The following is an 18,401-nucleotide window of genomic DNA, read 5'->3' on the forward strand; positions in this document are numbered from 1 at the left end:
GACTTCGATCTTGACAAAAAATAGTATTTAGGAGTGGAGGTAGTGGAGATCATACTTTTAGCTCAGACTCTTCGCTCTTATTTTAAAACAGTAAATTATATAACGACTATACAACTCAAAAAGATAAGTCATATCTGGAAATTTAATCTTTTGATAAACCTAGTTCATTGGGGTAATAGATTTCATTTTCTTCCACAAGTAAATTTTACACGTCCCCACTAAGTAGCTTTTTTCCAAAACTGTTATATGAGCATACTAAGCAGCGGTTTAGACCAATCGAAATTAAAATATAATCTTCCACAAGTCTTCGTGACGGAAAGGATTACTTTTAATGTTTCATCTATCCTGTTTTGCTGGGAGGCTAACCTCTTCATTCCAAAGAACGATGAGTTCATCGCTCAAGCCTATTGTTATTTTTGTTCTTGGAGGTCCAGGCGCTGGAAAAGGAACGCAGTGCTCAAAAATCGTTGAGGTATATTTCCACGTAAATTTCATGTGCTTAGGAATTCCTAAGTCGATCGTGTAAACGTGGCATATAAACTAATATTAATTTGGGATTTGTATTTGTTATAATTATCTGTAATGCATTGTAAATCTAGAGAATCGTTTTTAGAAAAGACGCATCGAATTATATTTATCTTTTTTTTGTTTTTTTTTTCGTGACTAAATCAAAACACGGCTAGGTTACTTCGCAAGTAATCATCAGCTGAATTATAATTTGCGGCTGGCTAAAAGTATTGATTTTAAATGAGTCAAAAACATTTTAAATCGGTGAAAAGTTTAAAGGAATGTTACTCAGCTTCGGTAAAGTTTCCGCACAGCCCCATACTATCGTCAAAACAAATCTGTTTTCCCTATGGAAATGTATTGTTTTTTTCATTGTTTTCTCTAGTCAAGAACTGAATGCATAATTTAGTATGGGGCTGTGCGGAAATTTTACCCTCAGCCTCTTTGATTTCCGGACAACTTCACATCAATGTGAAACTGTAATCAAGAATTGTGTTAAATATAAGATTACTGGAATATTAATTCAAATTATTCGTTTGATAAGTGTTTTTGATAAGTAAACAGGTTTTCAGTTCTTAGGTGGATTTTTTTCCACAGGTTAATTTTTAGAACTTATAATACTTTTCTTATCTGGTGTTCTCCTTTGTTGTAAAAATTCTTCTCCTCACATATCCTCCTACATATACCTGCTCTGCTACAAAGCTGTCAAAAGGGAGAAGACTTCAATCTGTTACTAAAATTGGACTAACCATACCTAACCAACTTTTTTTTCTCATTGAACTGCTTTTCTTGTTTCATCTCTCAGACACTGACCCAAAATCGGAACACTGTTTAGGAAAAAATTCATTTTGTGTATTATTTATTTTCCAGAAATTTGGATACATTCATTTATCAGCAGGTGACTTGTTAAGGGAGGAAAGAAACAGTGGCTCTGAGAATGGGGATCTTATAGATTCTTGCATTAAAGAAGGAAAGATTGTCCCTGTAGAAATTACCATAAGTTTGATTGAAAAGGTGAGTGTATAGGGGAGTGGGGATAATGCAGTGGTGAGGGTGCTTGCCTTCCACCACTGTGGCCTGGGTTTGATTAATGGATCTTGCTCTGAGGGCTATTCTCTGGGTCCTTTGGTATTCCTCCTTCCTCAAAAACAAACATTGCAAATGCCAATTCAACCTGGAAACAGTGGACAAGAAGAGCCACGTAGTGGAATGTTCACCGCTAAATCCCATTATCATTCTTATCCCATTGTTTATCTTAACCCTTTACACCCAAACATCAGTAAAGTTATTCTCCATACTGTTCTCCATACATTCATTTAAGGTGCTGACAAGGAGAATTTGTTTAACAATCAACAACTTCTTTGGCTGCTGATAATTTCCTTTATTCTCATGACCTTACTGCATGATTCAGGGGTGATATTGTAAGGAGAAATTAGATGCTAGTCACTCTTAGGGGTTAGAGGATTAAGCTAAGTGTAACCCCCAGCAGTAAAATACCAAAACTTTGGAGGAAATGAAGAAACTTCAATGCAGCCATGGCAACATTTCTGTATAGCCCATGCATTATGTCTGCCTTTTGTTAATAAAAGAAAACTTTAGTGGTGAAAACATTAGATTACCTTTAGGATCCAGAAACTTTGTTTTATAATAGTATGGGGTAATACGGAAATCTTTCCCATTTACATCATGCTACATTACAAGAGGACCTGCTGCCAACAAATTTGGGAATTTTCTTGATGGCAACCCAATAAATTAACTGTGACATTTATAACCTTGCAAACAAAATCTAGGCCCTGGATTACATGCAGCTCCATAGCAAAGGGGGCAACTATTGTCAAATGCAGCCTGTAACTCAAACTTTGATGGTAAATTAAAAGTTATGGGATAAAATCATGGGTTTTGGTGTTTACCTTTTTTTCCAGGCAATGAATAAAAGTGGTGAGAAAAAATTCCTAATAGATGGATTTCCTAGAAATGAGGATAACCTTCAAGGCTGGAATAGAGTAATGGAAGGAAAAGCTGATGTCAAATGTGTCTTAGTCTTTGAATGTTCAGAAGATGTGAGTACCTGAACCAATCAAAACTATAACTGAAAAATTCTAACAAGCAAAGAAATGGTCCATGCGGGTGGACTGCAAATTTTGCAATAGTCCACTTTACAGTTGCATGGTTGGTTGCTAAGCCTTTTAACAGGAGTGAGGCTAAGGGTGACCCTATTAAAATACAAACCTTGCTGCTTTTCAAATGTAAATTGTTTTCAATTCTTATCATGCTAACTATATACAGGTCAAACCTACGCTTGTTATCTATCCAATTTTGTTGATTACCTGACCCTGGTTGTTGGAAGGTTGGATAATGCTATCCACTGGATAAATCTCTGTCCAGTGGATAGTGTCATAAGTTTTGCTATCACTTATCTGCTAGACAGCAATTTATCGGTTGGATAATGTTATCCCCCCTTTATACAACTGGGCCCTGTATAATTACAGAACTGAACTCTTCTTTTAGTTCTTTTAAGAATCTTTTAAGATCAAGTAGGAAAAAAAATCAATGAAAATTTGGAGGTAACTGAAAAATGTGGAGTATGGTATAATCACTCCAGATCTTTTCTTTTTTTGGCTAGGAATGCATCAGAAGAATATTGGAGAGGGGTAAATCCAGTGGACGAGCAGATGACAATATAGAGAGTCTTAGAAAGAGGTAAATATGAATTAAAGGTAAACCATTAACAAGTGAACTGAATGGTTCTCTGGGTGTTGAAACACATTTATTTTTCAAAATATATTGTTTATTTTATACCATGATTTAATGTGACAGTCACATTTCCTTGTTAATAAGCTACAATATTTTAATGTTGGATTAAGATTACAACTTGTACCTGATAGGTTTGAGTGTTCTCATTACCTGTTTGCTGGATGATGTATGGATATTATATGGAGATGTTACATATTAATCACTTCAGTTGAATTTTTCTTCTGCTTTGTAGATTCAACACACATGAAACACAGACAATGCCAATAATAGAACATTATGAAAAACTAGGACTTGTTAAAAAGATCCAAGCAATTAAGTCGCCCAGCGAGGTAGACATATCTAGTTTTAACAATAATCGTCAATTGATGAGCCTTACATGGCACCTGTTAGTTGTAATTAAGATTAATCTGTTGTTTTCTACAAATATTGCAAAATATTGCACAACTTTTTTTTTCTCTCAAGTAACCAAAATTTTGTATCAAGCAGCATTCTCCCTCAATTCAAGAACAACAGGGAAACTAAATTTTATAGCTGTTACAGTAAATGTTTTACCATTTGAATTTTCAAGAATTCAAAGCTATTTTTGCTGGTAGTAAGCTATGCTACAGGCAGTAAATTTTATCAGTTATCACGTGAATAAGAGAACACTGATTATGGAATATTTCAGACAAAATAATCACTTGAATATCTTAAATTATTAATCAATCTTCCAGCAATAACTTAACAGCTAGACTGCTAATTTAACAGAAATCTGGAACATTGGTAAGGGAAGTTGTACATGTGTGTCGCATGTTTGTTTAACAACAATTTCTCCATGACAGGTATTTGAGGAAGTTCAAAATGTGCTTACAAGCCTTGGTTAATGAAGATTACAAGTTCATTTGGATTTTGATGAAAAACTGTCCAGAGTACATAGAAGTATAGTTTGTTATATTGTGTAGGTACATCAAGTGGCTTCCTGTAGTGTTAACCATCACTAGTCACAAACATTTAGAGACTATTTTTAATCAAACTGCATGTTACAGTTAGGAATGCATTGTTTCACAGAATATTCATTTCTGTATCAATGAATGTAACTGGACATTTCTAAAGGGTTGGCATTTGAAAAATGAGCGAAAAGAACTGAATTGTATAAAAACTGTGATAAAAAAAGTATTGTTCGTGCTTGAATTTCCCAGAAGCCACCATTTTGGCTTGTATGAGGGTATGTGGTTGTCCTTGTTATCATCAGACAGGAGCTCTTTTTGGCACACAAGTCCCGGGAAAGAACATGCAGATAATGATGACAACCATTATACCTTGTACATTCAACATGGTGACACACACACACAATTCCAGATTAAAACTGCCAATATCTGTTTTCATTTTTTTTCTTGCCCTAAGTACAAAAATTACAATGTTTCCTCATTTTGAGCATCTCAAAAACTCAGATCAAATGTCTCAAAAACTGGATTTGATCTTGGAAGTTTTTCAGAATTGAGGTTTGAGAATTGAGTATTGAGGCTCAAGTTTTGAGGGACTGTTAACTTACTTTTTAGCAGTACTGCACTTTATTCCCATATATGACAACAAAAGACAGCATTGTGGTTGCAGGGGCACATTTGCCTAAGAAAGATTAGTGCAGCAAAACAGACACAAACTTAACGAGTTATGAATTCATGTAGCATTCTATTTTAATGATTATTGTACCATGTAAATTGACAAGAGGTGAAAGGTTAAGATTTACACATAGCTATAAAATTTAATCAACACTTAATGCAGAAAATTTTGAAAGTCAATGCTCAGTGCTCAATCAATGTTTTGGAGCCACCTTTACTTTCTTTCACCTCTCTTGAAAAATTAGTGATGCATGTATACACAAATACACTATTAAACACCAAGAACTCAAAATGTATTCAGATACTTAATGGTTGTAATTACTGTCGTAGACTGTTAACAGAGGTTTCAGTTCACAAAACTGTTTAATTTAGTTTAATTTGTAGTTTCAAAAAGTGATTTTTCATATGATTATATGGACTTCAATATTAAGCATACTTGCTACTATTCATTCATGGAAAAAAAAATGCAACTGAAAATTTTGTCTGCCATGTTTCTAAAATAAGCACGCAATTAAAAAAACTTTGTCTGAAGCTTTCAAACTGGCTGGTAAAGATTTTATCATAGATTCTAGGGAACTAGAGGCAAAGAAATATATTGTCAATGAGAAGACTCTGGTTAACCCTTTACACCTTAACATCAGTATGCATATTCTCCATACTGTTCCCTATATATTTTCTAAGGTAACAAGGAGAATTTGTTTAACGATCAAGAGCTGCTTTAATTGGTGGTCATTTTCTCTATTCTTTTGACCTTAAAAGTGTGATTTGGGGGTGATACTGAACAGAAAAATAAGATAATAGTCTTTCATAGGTCTCAAAGGATTAAGGGGCCTTTACACCAAAAATTGACTGCTGTATTCTTCTCTTACATACTCTGTTCATGGCAAAGAACCTGTTCACAGGCTGTTTACAATCAAGGTGATGATCAAATGTACCACAGTACCATAAATTCATTGGATCTTTTTTGATGGTTGGTCAGATATGTGGGTGGGTTAGATTGGTTCCAAAATTCCAAAATTTACAGTTGGTAGTGGGTTTACTTAGTAATGAACTTATTTCTTTCAGTCAATGGGGATGGCCTCCTAAGAAGAGAATGCTGTTGTAAAAATCCATGGTCATTTTTATCTTCTGGAGTTATGAAGGACACTTCCCCTGCAGACAAGAATTTACAAAATAAATCTACATAAAAAGGCTTTTAAAAATAAACTATGATTATTTTAAAACATAAATTATCAAGAATCTTTCACAAACATTAAACATCACTTATCATTACTGACATCTCAGTTAATTGATGGGTATGTCTAGAACAGGGCAAGCAACTTTTCCATGAAAGAACAAGCAATACATTACCTGGCAGGGGAGGGCAGTTACAATTCCTTCTTATCTCTAACGCCTATAATAAGACAAAATTTACCAGTACGTTAATATTGACCCCATCCCACAGTAAGTTCAAAGCTGTTAATGGTTACACTTTACCAGTCAAAGCTTTTATAGGAGCACCCCATCAACACATTCACAACAACAAGTTATTTCTTTATACCTGTTGGATATCTTACACCAAACAATTTTTATAGCTTTTTTTACCTGTGGAAGTAAAGCTTCTAGATTGTCTGCCCTGTCACTATGGGTTGGATGAGTGGAGAGCCACTTTATTAACTCTGGTTTATCCATTTCTTTTTGAGTAATTGCCAATCGTCGCCAAAACCTGGGACTTTCACGAACATTAAAGCATGCCTGGGAATGGAGAAAATAAATTAGGACCTGAAAGATGATGTAAGGGAAAATTAATTTCCTTATGTTACTCACAGGTGTGAACCTATAATGAATTACCTTTAGCTCACTGCTGCAGATTACCAATGAGTGGTCAACAGGCTGTGTGACAGGGTAACTGGGTTTAAAGGTTGACAATGATGTCCAATAGCAAATGAAGCAAAGGAGTCATATTTGATTATATTAATTTTTTTAGTGCAAATCATTGCACAATTATTGCATAGTGCCATGATCTTGCTCATTGACAGTTACAACCTGCAATCAAATTGCTTAGTTCTAAATAAACTGTGACAGATTCAAACTTTTACCTTAGCTGCCATTTTCATTCCAACCTCATCTGCCTCTTCTTCTAATTTTCTTGAATAAGGAAGGTGAAGAAAAATCTGAGGAATATTTCAAAAAGTTGAAAACCTCTCTCCAAATAGAATACTGAAGGCTTGCCAAACTTTTCTGCCAAGTAATCTGCTATGTATTCACTCTTATTTAAGGCAACATTACCACTGGTAACTAACACTATAGTTATGTGTGACCAGAACATAATAATTTTGTTATAAATTTGCACTTACACTAAGTATTCTGTTTTGAAACCAATGAGCAAAGATAGCTGTTTCTGTTGGCAGGAGGGCCCAGAGTAATGCAAGAACTATGACAATAAACATGTTAATGAACCCACATAGGCTGACTTGCTCTGCCTGCAAAGAAAAAAACAAAACAAAACAAACACAATATGTACAATTAAAAAAAAAAAAAGGTTTCAACCTTCTTCACAACATTCTCATCAAAGATTATCATTACAGTTTAAATTCAACTGTTAAAGGCTTTCATGTTAGAATTAACTTTGCTCCATAAGAACATCTCTTAACACTGCACTTATAATACAGCAACAAAACAAGGCTTTACATAAATCTCCCATCAGGATAAAAGTTTTGGGTGATGTGTTACATTATCATTTCTACAAACAACTATTAAAGAGAGGTAGTGAACTAATTCCGTTGCAATTTTGGGATGGATAAAGAAGAGCAATCTCTCCTTATCTCTCTCTTTGTCAACATCCTACCCCTAGAAAAACTCACATTACCAACTAATCCTGATTAACCTTAACTTTTTTTGGAGTGACCCAAATGTAATTTCTCCTTACAATTTGACAACATTTCAAGGAGAAAGGTCAAATATGAATTTTTTTTAAACTATTGCATATAGTTTCATTTAACACTGAATTCTCACAGCTAAAATTACAGGAAAAGTGTGGCAGATAGTATGGAGAATTAATATTTACACATTAGGAGTGAAAATGTCAAAATATTTACCCCATGTTGTAAAATAGCATGGGACATCTCATGACCAAGAATGGTGGCCAGTGAGTCATCATTTGGTAACTTATTCAACATTCCAGTGAACATGAAAATCTGACCATTCTGTAAAGTAGAAAATTTAGGTTACTCACTTAAGTACAGCATTTACTTCACATCTTTCATCTCTTTATTGGTTTTGTGGTCATTGCACTGTTTATTGCAGGAACCCTTTACACCCTTACATCAGTGAGTATGTACCAGTATATTCTCCATACTGTTCTCTGTACATTTCTTAAGGCGCTGTCAAGGAGAGTTTGTTTAACAGTCAAGAGCTTTGTTGGTGATCATTTTCATTGTTCTCATGACCTTAATGGGTGATTCAAAGGTGAAATTGAGAGGGGAAATTAGATGCTAGTCACTCTAAAGGGTAAAAGGCTTAATAGTTAAAAAAATAAATAAATAAATAAAAAAGAGGAAAGCCTTGGAAGACTTACAGGCAACACAAATGCATTCATATCATCACAATTCACCACATTGACTTGCCAGGACAAATGTTCCATCTCCTTACTACCATTCGCCATCACCAATCTTTTTGCAACCCTTAAGACTCTGAGGTGGTTGGGATCGGTCACAGGTAATATTTTGTCTGCAAATAACTCTAACGTATTCCTGTACTCTGTATTTGTTAGTTCCTCCATTTGTCGATGAGAGATTGGCATAAATCGAGTCCTGTGAGTGAATGGTGTCTCCTCTAGATGGAAAAAGTAATATGCAATACATAATCCACCAAAACCACCGACGACTATGGTCAGTCTTTCCTTCCGAAGATGAAATGATTTTGTGAGCTGTAAACGCTTATCAGCTGATAAATTATTCCACCACTTACGAAAAGATCTAAAAAATAACAGACAAATACGTTATTACCTTAAAACAAAACAAACATTGTTAATCATTAAAATAAAACGATAAAGTATTCACTATATTAATACTAAGTAATAAGTGTTAATTATACAACTATCTTTTACATGCATGTTTGTTTACCTTCCTCCGACGACAGCAACAAGTTTGGTCAATTTTGAAAGAGGACCGGCCAGTTTGACAAGAAGAGCTGCAAGTGGAGCGGCAGATCTTGACTGACTTGTATGGAATCCTCTAACTGCATAAGAAGACCAAGATCTGCAGCAAACCTGACTTAAACTCTTAGAAGGTATCGTTTGAAATAGTAGAGGTTGTTGACGGACGCAAACGAACCGACTTCTACTATTGAAAAATATTCGGACATGATTATTTAAGATACACCTTGAGTTTCTTGACAACAGTGAAGAGCAGAAAAATAAAGGCATTATTCTAAAACATTTAGCGAAGCTTTAATCTTTTTTCCTCTACTCATCCGCCATATTGTGACTGTTGCAATCTTCAGAGGGGCGGTTACATAGGAGAATGGTTATTATGTTGAATATGCTGTAATCGAATGTCCTTCAGGAGTTGTAAGAGAAGATGGCGTCCAAGTTATTTAGGTGACGGCTGTTTTCTCCATTATATCGATGGAAAGGAAAGCTGTTTCTCCCGATTCTTCGACTCAACTCGCCGAGAAAAGTAAGAAGTCTGCGAAACGAAAGCATAAACACCGGTAAATACCATAAATATTTTTGTAAACAAACATCTTTCAGTCATTGCTTTAAATTCTTAATTTGTCAGAAATCGCAGTCTGATAGTTGCGAAACCTCAAGAAAGCTCTGTGACATAAGCTACGAATTATTTCGACAGTGACAGGAAGAAAAGCAAGAAGGCAAAATCTTCCAGTCCATCCCAGGATATCGAGAATAATGATATCAGTACGAGGAGTAAAAATAATAAGACCGGCAATGAGAGGATCAAACATCTTACAGAGTTCCTAGATGACAGAAAAGAACTTTACAATCAGCTGTTTACCATCGTTTCTAAGAAAGAAATCAAGGAAATGATGCCGGAAATTTTAAAGGTATTGAATAAAAAGGAACACGAATCAATATAACTGTACCTGGTACAGTATAGTATAGGTTCGCACAAGTGAAACGTTTCTTATCCCTTTAACTCCTGAGAGTGACTAACATATAATTTCTCTCAACAGTATAACCCCTGCATCACACAGTAAGGTCGTGAGAATAAAGGAAATGATCACTAACTAAATATTCTTTTGATTGATAAACAAATTCTCCTTGCCAGCACCTTAGGAAATGTATAGAGAACAGTATGGAGAATATGCACACTGATGTTGGGTTGTAAAGGGTTAAACCAGATAAGGCTATGTTGTTGTCTAACCAACCAGCTCATAGGAAATATATGGAGAACAGTATGGAGATCATGCATACTGCTGTTAGGGTGTAAGGGTTTAATCTCAACTCTCACCCCCTAATTCAGCCTCACGGTTTAAAAAACTTCCAAGGAGAATTAGTTTAGAGGTAAAAAGGCATAAAAACAGATGGATGGGAGGCACTCAAGACTATCTATAATGTTGAAGCAAGCATATGAGACAGAGCTGGGTAAGATTTCCCCATAATCCTACACTTCATTATTCATACAGTTCTTGGATAGAGAAATAAATTAGGAAAACAAAAAGTTGTCTTTGGAACTAATGCGTTACTTTATAATTGCACAGGCTGATATGGAACCCTTTCCCACAATATTATTGTAACATTTCTCTAGCCAGAAAGCAGATAAAGCTATGTTTTTGTCTCATCAAACTTCTCTGTCTCATTTGCTTCCTTTGACATTACAGATTGTCTAAGGTCACCTTTACCAGTGGTAGGATGGTAGGGGGTGAACTTGCAATGGGGTGAAACCTGCAGTTACCAAAACAAATTGCTAATGAGAACACTTCCCTGGCAATACTCATGATGCACAGATCCAATAAAATTGAACTTCCTTCTGCTTTTGTAGAAGCTGAGTTTCAAGGAAGTGAAGAAACTCTGTTCAGAGCAACTTGAATCATTTTCAAAGACACAGCTCAAGATTATCATTACTGGAAAAGATATGGCTTCTTCTGAGGATGAAAGTACAAAAAAGGAAGAAAATGTTGATGAAACACAGTTGAAGAGAAAGACCATGAATGAGGACAGTAAAAGAGTGGAGGTATGTAGATAGACTGTTAGCAACTGTAACTACATCACAAAACAACCAACGAATGAGTACATTTAAAATAATTATAAAAACTGTGAAAGGATAAAGTAACTTTTAACCCTTTAACTCATACTAGTGATTAACATGTAACATCTTCCTATAATATCCATACATTGTCCTGCAAACAGGTAATGACAATACTCAAATTTATCAGGTAGAACTTGTTATCTTGATCTAACACCAAATTCTGGTGTGTAATTTACAAGGGAATGTAGCAGCTTGAGGGGAGAATTTACAATCAGATTGTGGGAGGGTTAAGGAAAGTGAGATACATCAAATATAATTCTGACTTGTTTATGTTGGTGTTTCAGAGCAAAATAAGTAAATCAATCAAAGAGGGGAAAGATGAAGAAAAGAAGGAGAAAGATATGATCATTTTCCAAGAAATGATCACAATTCCCAACCAAGAGGAAATTGATGAACTTGTGGAAGGTGAATTACTCCAAGGCATTGCAAAAATCATTTAATTTACCTCCTAGTTCTCAGAGAGATTGTTTGCAATACTCTAAAAATAGCTTTTAATTTCTCAGACATGTTACTACAGAAAAATACAAATGAGTAGCTATGAACCCTCTACACCCCAATATCAGTGTCTATATTCTCTCTACTCTTCCCTATACATTACCTTTGGTACTGACAAGGAGAATTCATGAAACAATCAAAGTTTCTTAGGTTGGTGATCATTTTCTTCATTCTCATGTTCTTTATGAATAATTCAATAGTATTTCTGTAAGGAAAAATTAGATGCTGGTCAATGTTAGTTAAACGTGGGACTAAGCTTTTCTTTCACTCCTACTTTTACTCAGAAGTGCTAATTTCTAGTCTTCTATTCACCAGGGAACAGCACTGCTCAACAGCAAACTACAGAAGATACATCACATCCTGCAGAAGGAACTGTAAATGAAGAGGCAGAACTGAGGGAACTTGAATTCCGTGCACGGGCGCTTGAGTCGCTGGTCCGCGCTCGTGAACGTCAGATGAGGACATAGAGGTGCCATATTTGAAGCCATCTCTCAAGCCCAAAAACTCAAGTCCCAAAAGAGGTTTCAAAGAGCATATTTGATTGAGGCTCATATGGACAAAGAAAATTTGTCGTTGAGATATGATCGTTAAGTTACTGTTCCAATAAAAAACTTCTGATGAACTAGCCAGAAGAATTAGTAAAAAAGACTCAAGGCTTTCTAAGATAACGAGCTTTGTCAGCCTGTGTAAGTCTGGATAACGAACTTTGCGAGATAATGATGATGACGATGGAGGTGGAAGTGACGCGAATCGAATTTCAAGTCCATCGAGGTAGAGTCGTCTGTTTTGACATTGTTTTCGAATCAGACATTAAGTAACGATTAGTACGTAACGGGTATGAACTCAAGGAAACTATTCAGTGTCTAAAGAGAAAGAACTGGGATTGAGAACTGAGTTATTTTCCTCATGTGGTTTCTAACAATTAAAAACGACGTTCAGAAAAATGCTTGTTAGCCATTTATTCGTGATCGGTCGATACGTTACACATTTCACAGTATTTTAGGTCAATAGAATGATTAGTTTTAAAATTGTAACAGTTGTATCCATGGAGGTTAAATGATGGCGCTAAGTCTCGAAGCTCTAGTTCTCCTTTGTGCTATGAAATATTTCAGGGTTTCGGATGTGCGATCTCTTTCCAAAGCCTCCAAGTAAATCAGGATCTGACGAAAAAATAAATGAATCGATAAATAATTCATTTCGAGAGCAGCTGTTTGATGTAAACAAAAGACTATGGGAACTTACAATGTGGTTACAGAAATATTACACAACAGCGGTGTCCCTGTTTAGGCATCTTGAAATCTTAAGCTTAAAAATTTTCAAGTTTGCTATCTGCAGTAAAAAATACAGCATAGTAATGTGCGTTTTGATCAGAATCCTTTAATCACATCTTACTACAACCTCGTTCCCTCGAGAAACAAAGAGAGAGGACCCTGAGAACGAGGTTGATATTGTGAATCCGTGATGATACGTCAGCTTGGTAACTTCTTTCCAATGTTAAGCCTAAGGGCAAATTGCAACAAATTGATGTGGGATCAGAGCTTGCTCAGAAACAAATCTGGCAGGAAATCTCGAAAATTCAGCCATTATAGTCATGATTTGGTCCTCGAAAAAACCATGATTCGAACTTCTGTAAACTGTGGATCTAAATCTTACCGACTTCCCAACAGTAATATTCGATTTTGACCCCCTGCGATAAATCAATCCCGGGAATACAGCCGCTGATAGTACAAATGGCAGACTCCAGACCGTTGGCACCCTTCTGAACAGTTCGACTATTCTTGCAATCTTTTTCAAAGACGCCTTTAGCTTTAGGAACTTGCTGCCAAATTCCTTGATCGGTCTTCCTGGTAACCCTTTTTATGGTAAACCATTTCCCGGGATAGCTGCAAGTCAGTTGAAGAGGGATTTTTCCTGTTACTGGAAATGACAAACGGAAGAAAATTAATTGAGAATTTTTCGGTTCGCGGATTATTTGCTGACTTTTATCGTGACTCGAAAAACTTGTTAAAATTTTTTTTTTTGTCTCTAAACATGTATGTATAAACTTTACCTTTGCAGCCTGGGAATCATGACGATGGTCAGATTTTCAATGAGTATTGCAAAAGTTTCATCGGCCAGTTGTGCACGAATGTCCTCACTCGAAACCCGTGAAAACTAAACCGCCTAAGGGTACTTGTGCACGGTTTCAAAGCTGAGAATGAATTTGCATTTTCAGAATTATCTTGCCAAAACTGAGGCAGGTGGGTAGATAGGACTGTGTCACTGACACGAAAAAAAAAACAGTTGTTCGAGAGCAGAAGCAATGGGCTCCTGTCAAGAGTGATTCTGCGGATCTCTGTTAACCCTTTCACTCCCAAGATCTCAGCAGTAATTCTCCTAACTGTCTGCCATACAATTTTTATGATGTTTGATCGGAGAATTTGGTATTGGATCAACTGATGGAGCGTACTCCGCTCATAATTGATATTTCTCTTTATTCTCATCACTTATCTGCTTGATATTGGTTGATATTGTAAGGAGAAATTCTGTCTTGGTCACTAATGGGAGTTGAAGAGTTAAGAGGATGTTTATTCTTGGTATGAGTCATATAAGTGAGCTTCGTATGATGTCAACGAGTGAATGAGGTCGGTGACAACTAAACGCCTTTTTTAGTCTCATTAAAGCATTCTCTATCCTCTGATAAGGGGTAAAATCATTTTTCTCGTCAGTCCTAAATTACAAGGAAATCCCAACCCCATTCCACAAGGGGATGTAAAGCCATGTATCTACACTCCCCCTCCCACCCTCCCCTCTCTTTCACATGTTAAAGCCACTCACCATTGCAAGGAAGATCTTTATGTGTAAAAAGACAACGGTCACCACCTAGGTTATGAAACAAATTGAACATGGAATATCAGCGTGGAAATCTTTACAGGTCACCGATTCTTTTAATAAAAGACGGTTTTTAAATCTCGAAATTCACTCTGTAGTTCATTACAAAAACAATTTCTACACGCACATAATTCATTGCACAATGGTTCCACAGGATATTGCCTTACAAGGGTCTATGAAAATGGCTAAATTAAATGATCTTTCTAAAGAACCTATCAGTTCAGCTTTCTTAGCCGTTTGGCGTTTGATCTACACATCGTAATTCATTCCACAGCTGAAACTTAACATTTAGCAAACTTCTGTCATATGCTTTTGTGTTCTTTGTAAACGAACTACAGTTTGTTTGACGTAAAAAGAAATTAATATAGCTCTTCTTTGTAAGCTATTGTACGGTTTGTCTAACTTAAACAATACGTGGTTGGGCTTGGCAAGAAATTTTGCATGTCACAGTCAACTGAGCCGCTCCTGGCGCCAAGAGTACGCGCGCTTTTTTATGTACCCGCAATGATGATTCAAGTAAAAACATTCTACGTGTCGTCTTTTACTTTCTCATGTCGATCACTCACGGCCTATTAGAAATTTTTGGCGTGTCATCTTAGATTAAATAGCTGCACTATAACGTTTAAGAACTTTTAGCAAACTTATTCATATAGCTTATTTATTTTACCACTGGTTTCTAGATCTTACATCACTTTAACCTTACCCCCAATGGATCAGGTTCACGAGTTAGTATGCTTTTAGCCAAACTATAAAGAAACTGTCTGAGGAGCCCAAAAGTTTCTCTTTGGCTTTCAAGAAAACTAACTGATCTTGGATCGTGTGCTTGGCGCCGTTGTATAGGTACATGTTTAAGCAAACCAATGTTTATATCGAATATATTTCATGGGTAGTGAGAATTTTAGTTAAAAGTACATCTGTTGAAATATAATATCGTGAACAAGAATACATTTAAAACAACACACAGAATGAAAAAACTAGGTATTAAGATGCATATTACAGCAAAGCCGATAAAGAACCATTCATTAAAACTTTCTCATATGTTGCTTAACTATTCGTCCTAAAAAAAGAAAAACGGCTTGAAGTAATTTGCCTTACTTGCTTCACTCAAAGATACGATGGAAACCAGCACCACTCCTAACAAGGAAGACAGCAAAACTGAGATTCTCTTCGTAGCCATCCTTACGTTCGCTAACTAAAATACGTCAGTTTGCGCTGCAAAAAGTGCTGAGGGATGTTTACACCGTCGAAGCTTTTTTCACTATTGTCTGAAGAATCCGGTGCTACTTAACTTATATTTAATTCATTCAGTCCAGGTTTAATTTATTTTGTTTGGAGCGATTGCATTGGCTGACAGTTGCGATACAGTGGTCCGACATCAGGTTTGGTTTGTTTAATGTATTTGTTTGTTGACAGTTTTTAAAAGATTGATTCGTAAGAACTGTGATGGGTCAGAAGTTGTAGATTACTCCTCCATGATAAATGCAAGTAAAAATGCGTATAGAGCAGAAAGAGGATGACGAAAACAGGTACGCATTTCGGGCTGACTTAATTTTTTTCGCGCTTCATAGTGTCTAATCAAAGACAACCCTCTTCAGTCAAGATGATTCACTAGAGTGTCACAAAGAAACTTTTCAACTCTCCATATTTAAACACGAGGGTAAATGCTTGCACAAACAAGAGTCAAATCAGTTTAAAACTGATTTATTTCAGTTATGCTCTCTCTCTTGCTAAGCAATGAGTAATGTTAGAATGAGTTCATAGATTAACCTGTTAAATCGCAACATATACTATAACACAGCCAAGCAGAGGGAAAATTAGTTTTAGTCTTCCTTTTGGCAATGTAGCTTACATATAGATTTAGCCAAGCCTAGAAGCGTAGTTCTCAATGATTTTCTGTCACATGCCCAATCAATGAAGTTAAGCCTCATTTGACAAGCTCTGAAAAAAAAACTCTCCGTGTTGTGAAATTTTCCTTGTTTTCGTAACATTTATACATGATTGGTCGTTTTTAAAGACATATCCAACGATACTATTGCTAACGAGTTGTTCAATCAAGAACAAAACAACGAGTTGGTGAAACGTTCAAGAATCGATGATATTCCTGACGGAGAGTTGGGAAGCACTTATAACAAGAAAATTTTCAGTACGGAATGACGTTAATCCACAAGTGATAGTATCAGGTCAGGTGTAACAATTCTGCTCTTCAGGTTCCAAAAATGTGATGAAACTTTATGAATGAGACACTGAGTTTTCCGGTTGTTGCACTTAATATCTATGGTTTTCCTATTTGACAGTCTGGGTCATCGTTACCTGCGGTTTTTGGGTTTTAAGCGATTTTTACCCAAATTTTCCTGTACATTCTAGCGGATTTTCTGTTTTCTGAGATGATCTAGTTTCCCCCTCTACAGTATTAGGGTTTGCTGAAATGCGCACAAGGAACACTGGGAACCCACAGAGCACGATTTCCAGGCGATTTGGGGAACTTAAGGGACGATAATGTACTGGAACCTAATCTTATGCAAATAAAGCCTCTGGAATCCCGTGTCTAGTCTCGTGAACATAATGCTGACCCGATATGCTCTTCCCTTCAAGAAAAAGTTGCCACACGTATTGCCGTAAGCCTCGGTTAGATTCACTTTGAGAGGGATGAAACCCGGCCGTCTCCATATTTGCACATGTGTATTTGAAGACCTATTCTCGGGCTCTTCCCTTACGAAAATACAAGAAGAATCTAGAGACGATTCGGTTATTGTATATTCATTCAGCCCCGAGAGTCCGCTATACTTAACTTTATAGACAGGAATAGTAGATTCTCCTGATGTCCAACGTAAATAAATCAAACGATATTCTTGAAATCCTTCTTCCTGCCTTTCCGTCGTTTACGGTGCAATTGCAATAAAAGGGGAAATGTAAGAATTGGTCGAGAATACGAGATATTGTTTTAGTTTTCTCTTATATCTTTTCTTAGTAAGGTTCAAAATAAAAGTAAGCGATGTCAGAAGCTATTTTAGTCCCTCGCGTTGGCACCAAGTTGGTACTACATGAAATACTATCGCATGAACGCAAAAATTGATCGATATGAAGACAATCACAAACAGATTACGAAGAGATGTTCTGCACATTTGTGTCGCAGAACGAAAATGGCAGACTTTCAAAACAACAAAACGGCTGTGGTAAATCAGAAACTTGCTGAATAATGAGTTATTTCCCCTCAGACTGACTTCAATTGGATGCTGCATCATAAAGATGGCAAATGAAAAGACAATGCAATTTCCCTATCACCGTTTAAAAATAACCAAGATTTCAAAAGTCAGTTAACGATTACAAGATTTCTATTTCCTTTAGAGTTTTCCCATACGACTAAATATAACATTGGGTTGCCTGTTTATTCGATCATGATAATCTAAATATTTTTTAATTGCCTTTCAAAGGGGCCGGTGCTGGGGATTAATCGTTTGTGAAACTCCATCCTAAATGCCCGGAATTCTTACGTGTATCAACCCACAAGGCATTTGTTAGAAATTCATTGCTGCTCAAAACACTTCCGATGGAATAATTTCGAAGGAGTGCCTGTTTTATGAGATAAGCTGCCTTAATTGCTGCGAAGAAAGGTCTTAAGCATGTCTCGCAAAAGAATAATTTTCTTTCACAAAGAACGCAATGAAGTGCAAATGGTAATTTAGATGTTATTAATCTTTAATCTCCTTAATCACTTTCTGATTAAACTTGCTTTCATTGTCGCGTTTGGACATTAGAGCAGGACGCTGAGCCGATCACGTCAATGTTTGGTCTCGTGATCTGAGATTAGTTCTCTCAAAAATGCGACTGAGAAACCTTTGGCGTTCAAGAAACCAGCCCCAAGAGCAACTGCAAAACATATGCTTAAACATGTCAAAACAAATTTCACTTGAGACGAAATATTGCCAAG

The 18,401-nt window shown here is 36.2% G+C and overlaps 4 protein-coding genes across 4 annotated transcripts; 2 read left to right on the top strand and 2 right to left on the bottom strand.

Moving 5' to 3' along the window:
• Positions 1-293: 293 nt before the first annotated feature.
• LOC131771414 (UMP-CMP kinase-like) lies at positions 294-5,155 on the top strand. Its single transcript, XM_059087202.2, has 6 exons — positions 294-472; positions 1,378-1,521; positions 2,430-2,567; positions 3,131-3,207; positions 3,494-3,590; positions 4,083-5,155. The coding sequence occupies exons 1-6, from the start codon at positions 332-334 to the stop codon at positions 4,122-4,124; spliced, it is 639 nt and encodes a 212-aa protein (XP_058943185.1). The 5' UTR covers positions 294-331; the 3' UTR covers positions 4,125-5,155.
• On the bottom strand, positions 4,902-9,320 carry LOC131771413 (metalloendopeptidase OMA1, mitochondrial). Its single transcript, XM_059087201.2, has 8 exons — positions 8,963-9,320; positions 8,416-8,815; positions 7,937-8,044; positions 7,196-7,321; positions 6,938-7,012; positions 6,444-6,593; positions 6,210-6,252; positions 4,902-6,011 (listed from the first exon to the last, which is right to left on the bottom strand). The coding sequence occupies exons 1-8, from the start codon at positions 9,262-9,264 to the stop codon at positions 5,896-5,898; spliced, it is 1,320 nt and encodes a 439-aa protein (XP_058943184.1). The 5' UTR covers positions 9,265-9,320; the 3' UTR covers positions 4,902-5,895.
• A 91-nt stretch (positions 9,321-9,411) lies between these two features.
• LOC131771442 (caspase activity and apoptosis inhibitor 1) lies at positions 9,412-12,650 on the top strand. Its single transcript, XM_059087239.2, has 5 exons — positions 9,412-9,551; positions 9,689-9,902; positions 10,841-11,032; positions 11,392-11,512; positions 11,918-12,650. The coding sequence occupies exons 1-5, from the start codon at positions 9,466-9,468 to the stop codon at positions 12,067-12,069; spliced, it is 765 nt and encodes a 254-aa protein (XP_058943222.1). The 5' UTR covers positions 9,412-9,465; the 3' UTR covers positions 12,070-12,650.
• On the bottom strand, positions 12,549-15,749 carry LOC131771443 (uncharacterized). Its single transcript, XM_059087240.2, has 4 exons — positions 15,569-15,749; positions 14,420-14,464; positions 13,256-13,519; positions 12,549-12,762 (listed from the first exon to the last, which is right to left on the bottom strand). The coding sequence occupies exons 1-4, from the start codon at positions 15,648-15,650 to the stop codon at positions 12,683-12,685; spliced, it is 471 nt and encodes a 156-aa protein (XP_058943223.1). The 5' UTR covers positions 15,651-15,749; the 3' UTR covers positions 12,549-12,682.
• Between the last annotated feature and the right edge of the window lie 2,652 nt (positions 15,750-18,401).

The sequence above is a fragment of the Pocillopora verrucosa genome, chromosome 12 (genome assembly GCF_036669915.1).
Source record: "Pocillopora verrucosa isolate sample1 chromosome 12, ASM3666991v2, whole genome shotgun sequence".
NCBI lineage: Eukaryota > Metazoa > Cnidaria > Anthozoa > Scleractinia > Pocilloporidae > Pocillopora > Pocillopora verrucosa.

Bases quoted from the DNA above. Each gene is read 5' to 3' on its own strand.
- LOC131771414 (XM_059087202.2), top strand. From the start codon at position 332: ATGTTTCATCTATCCTGTTTTGCTGGGAGGCTAACCTCTTCATTCCAA. The intron at 473-1,377 runs GTATATTTCCAC...TTTATTTTCCAG, and splicing joins AGTGCTCAAAAATCGTTGAG to AAATTTGGATACATTCATTT. The intron at 3,591-4,082 runs GTAGACATATCT...TCTCCATGACAG, and splicing joins CAATTAAGTCGCCCAGCGAG to GTATTTGAGGAAGTTCAAAA.
- LOC131771442 (XM_059087239.2), top strand. From the start codon at position 9,466: ATGGAAAGGAAAGCTGTTTCTCCCGATTCTTCGACTCAACTCGCCGAG. The intron at 9,903-10,840 runs GTATTGAATAAA...CTGCTTTTGTAG, and splicing joins TGATGCCGGAAATTTTAAAG to AAGCTGAGTTTCAAGGAAGT. The intron at 11,033-11,391 runs GTATGTAGATAG...TTGGTGTTTCAG, and splicing joins AGGACAGTAAAAGAGTGGAG to AGCAAAATAAGTAAATCAAT.
- LOC131771443 (XM_059087240.2), bottom strand. From the start codon at position 15,650: ATGGCTACGAAGAGAATCTCAGTTTTGCTGTCTTCCTTGTTAGGAGTG. The intron at 13,520-14,419 runs GTGAGTGGCTTT...TGTCATTTCCAG, and splicing joins TAAAGATCTTCCTTGCAATG to TAACAGGAAAAATCCCTCTT. The intron at 12,763-13,255 runs GTAAGATTTAGA...TTTTTTCGTCAG, and splicing joins ATATTACTGTTGGGAAGTCG to ATCCTGATTTACTTGGAGGC.
- LOC131771413 (XM_059087201.2), bottom strand. From the start codon at position 9,264: ATGCCTTTATTTTTCTGCTCTTCACTGTTGTCAAGAAACTCAAGGTGT. The intron at 7,013-7,195 runs GTAAGTGCAAAT...AATATTCCTCAG, and splicing joins TTCAAAACAGAATACTTAGT to ATTTTTCTTCACCTTCCTTA. The intron at 6,253-6,443 runs GTAAAAAAAGCT...GTCTTATTATAG, and splicing joins TAGAAGCTTTACTTCCACAG to GCGTTAGAGATAAGAAGGAA.